Below are 3,901 nucleotides of genomic sequence, written 5' to 3' on the forward strand. Positions count from 1 at the left end.
TATATATATATATATATATATATATATATATATATATATATATTGACTGCATATATTCCGATATTCACTGCCAATATTGAAAATCTATAGTATACGTTATGTGCACTACAGATTTTCAGCACTGGTAGTGAATATCGGAACACGTCATTGTATTCAAAATTAAATTAATTTTAAATTAAATTTAATTATTTATGATATAATCGTAATCAGTTTTATATTCAAATAAGATACAATATTACTTAAGTTTCATTAATAGATGAGTCAGTTATTGACAAATAACTCTGAAATAATTTCTACATATATAAGCAATATTATTATATTTATATAATATTTATATATTTATATAAGCAATTTATTATATTTATCTCTCTTTTGATTTCAGAGTAACTACACCTTCGAGCACGCAGACTCTGACATCCCCTGGTCGATTAGGAGGCCCAGTTGAGAGGCTTCTAATCGAGATAGCACTATCAGTATTTATTGTGCTAGCGCATTTCACTGTAGACTCACCTAGATCACTGCCACCTATGATTTCTTCGAAAGCTTCCGCAGTTTTAGCTGCAGCCTATACAGCAGCTACGCTTGTTTTTGTGAGTTTATGTTTTATAATCATTTAATTATATAGTTTTTTAATTATATAGTTTTAATAAAAAGAACGATTTTGGACAAATAATGGATGCAATAATTTTTCCATCAAATCGATAATTAATTATTATTTTTAGAGATTGTGTAAAGTAATGATTATTGTCATTACAGATAATCACATGTGTTGTTTCGGTTGCTCTAATTATTTACATATCTTCTTTAAATTTACATATCTTCGATCTCTTAATAATTATAATAACATTATTAAAGTGTGGTAAATTAAAAGTCTCTCGTTGTTAATGATGCAAAATACAATTTAATCTTTTATATTATATTTTATATTCTTATATTTAATATTTAATATAAGATTTTCACAAAATTATTATTAACGAAATAATTCTTTGTTTGTAGTAATTTTTACAAGTTATTATTCTTGTATTAAATAATCCATCTTGTAAGGAAAAGATATTTTCTTTTCTACTAGCGTACGCGTAATTATAATGAAAGAACAGCATTCTCTGCTTTCTTCTTCCGCTATGCATGTCGTTTCTTGCAACCACTCTCTGTCCAAAAGCGTCTGTCGGATTCTTTCCAATCCGGCCGACGTCCGCATCTTTAAAGAGCACCTGCCGTTGCACGGGGGAGAAGGGTGGGCTCGTGGAGAACGGAGAACAGAGAGGTGAAAGAAAGAACTTGATCCTGGACCCACCTGCTCCGGAACGAGTGTACAATGCACCCCAAAACGAAAAATGTCGAAACCAACGTTCCACACGTGTTGAATGTTGATCCCCTTGCAAAATCGAACAAGTACATTGCTTTCAATGCGAAATTCCTAAGTATCTTTGCATGTTTCTTTGTTCGATTGTCACGTCTAGTATTACGAAAAAAAAACAAATGGAACATATCATATATAATATATGTGAAATAAAATTTTATAATTTGTTAGAGATATTTAAATATAAATTATATGTAATTTTATAATTCTCCAAAATTTTTAACAAAAATATATTTAAGTATTTAAACATTTAATAAAAAGAAGAATTATTCTTAAAAACTCACTGTTGCGATTATATACAATTGCTAATCCTTTTTTTTTAATTTTCAGAGTCCTTTCTTGAATCCAGCCCGCGCGTTAGGTCCGGCGTTCGTGATGAATCGCTGGGACAATCACTGGGTGTATTGGGTTGGTCCGCTGTCGGGAGGTGCTATAGCAGCTCTGCTGCACGAATACGTCCTGAGTTCCAGGAAGACAAAGGATTCGCGCGATTTAGATGACGGCGACAATTCGTCCATGAGATCCGACGAAGACACGTACGATGATCTGGACAAACCGAACGGGCCCAAGTTCCCCAGCGCGTACGCGACTTATCGTCCAGTCGCCGGCGCATCCTCGTCGATCTACAGTGCACCGCCATCCGCGTTGGAGCGTGTCGAATCGATTTACGGTGGTACCAAGTCGCTCTACTGCAAATCACCGCCGTTGACACGCGCCAATCTGAACCGTTCGCAAAGCGTTTACGCGAAATCGACGTCGGGACCGCGGGATGGTTTGATGATCCCGAAACCGGGCCCACTGGTGCCAGCGCAGAGTCTGTATCCAATCAGATTAGGTCAGAATGGCAATCGTGAGACCCAGTCCGGACAGCCACTCGGCGGTCCACCAAGCCAATCGGCACAGAATCACAATAGCACCAATCAGAACATGCAGAATCAATTGCAACAATGTACGCAGAGCATCTACGGTATCCGCGGAATCTCCACGGGTCTCAGCACTCGGGAGAACGGTATTTACGGAGTTTCTACTGGATCCACCATCTACGGTCGTGCACCCGCACCACCGCCTAGCAGCCAAAATTCGCAGCAATCCGGGCAGAGTGGCCAGTCCTCGATACAAAATCATCCGCCACCGCAGCCTCCATCGCAACAGCAGCAACAACAGCAACAGCAGCAGCAGCAGCAGCAGCAGCAGCAACTTCAAAACGGACCATTATCGAGCAATTCGGATAACTGGGGCCCCCAGGCGGCCTGAGAGCATGTACGGCCATGTGTCGAGACGCAGTGATGATTCCGCGTATGGTAGTTACCAGAGTTCCACGCGAGGAAATTACAGCAAGGTACCTGGACCTCCAGGCCTACCCAACGGACCTCCACAATACCGCGATCAGGGAAGATCGAGTACAGCCGGGCCTCTTCAGCAAAGTCAAAGCGTGCAGAGTAACTTCCAAAGAAACTCACCGAACCCTCAATATTAATTAACTATGGACCGAACAGATTATCATGGTTCATGCGATCAGCAAATCATTTTACCTTTGTACATTTTACCTTTTTGGCGAAATACTTTTTAATGAATGTTTTAGGAAATCTTGTGTAAGAATTTCCTTTCCTTTAAATATGATTGAACATTGACTTAGAATAAAGTTCGTCTTACTTCTAAGATATTTTCCATCAGCAATGGCAAGTTCTATGAAATTCAACTTTGTATTTAAGGATTTTGCTTTGTTCGGTGAAATGTGGAAATAATGATTGGACCAATACTATTATTATTAGTTGTATTAATAAATCTTGGAATTTGTAAATATGTCACAGTAACGTATATACTGTGTGTGCTTCCGCACGATATATTGAAAGGAAAAGAGTCATATGATTTGATCGAGGAACTTTCTTATGTTTTATAATTAATGTCAGATTAAGTACGTGATATAACGAAAGTAAACAAAACTTGGAAAAAACGAAATTAAGAAATACACAGAAAATATATAAAAGTATTGTTCTCAATAATTTTAACAATTCAAGAATTTTTATGTTACATAAAAAATGAATTGACCTCTTCGAGACTCGAACATATATTGCGTTTGTAAATATTTTAATTTAATTTATTTATATAAGAATATTAACTCTGTTGTTTCAACTGATATTATTATCAAATCCTTGCAGGGAAACGAGGAAATTCTCGATTAAACTTGAAAACTTTACTCGTAGAATTGTTATAAATCTTTTCACGGCGGAATTAAATGTACAAAATTAAAAAGCATAACTTTATCGCGTAAATTAATATATTTGTACAAATTACTATAGTGGCACATTATAATGAACGCATAATGTATGGTAGCCACTATAGTGATTCCATAACGAAAGAATTAAATCGCACATAAAATATATTCTGACAATTTTAGAAATAATCTAATTAAAAAAATTTGTAAATAGTTCCTAATTAAAAAATGTAAATCTATCATTTTCTTTTTTATTTTTTTATTATTTTTTTGTGTCGGCGATGTCATGATTTTTCATCTCTCCATTATCTTACTGATAATTTTTT

The 3,901-nt window shown here is 35.8% G+C and overlaps 1 protein-coding gene across 1 annotated transcript in view; it reads left to right on the forward strand.

The window, feature by feature from the left end:
* Positions 1 to 2,837, forward strand: part of LOC105618748 (neurogenic protein big brain) — a 20,603-nt gene extending 17,766 nt beyond the window's left edge. Inside the window, 3 exon segments of the mRNA XM_012200280.1 lie at positions 383 to 590; positions 1,691 to 2,601; positions 2,603 to 2,837. Coding sequence (XP_012055670.1) covers positions 383 to 590; positions 1,691 to 2,601; positions 2,603 to 2,837 — 1,354 coding nt within the window.
* Positions 2,838 to 3,901: the final 1,064 nt, after the last annotated feature.

The sequence above is a fragment of the Atta cephalotes genome, assembly GCF_000143395.1.
Source record: "Atta cephalotes unplaced genomic scaffold scaffold00018, whole genome shotgun sequence".
Lineage (NCBI taxonomy): Eukaryota > Metazoa > Arthropoda > Insecta > Hymenoptera > Formicidae > Atta > Atta cephalotes.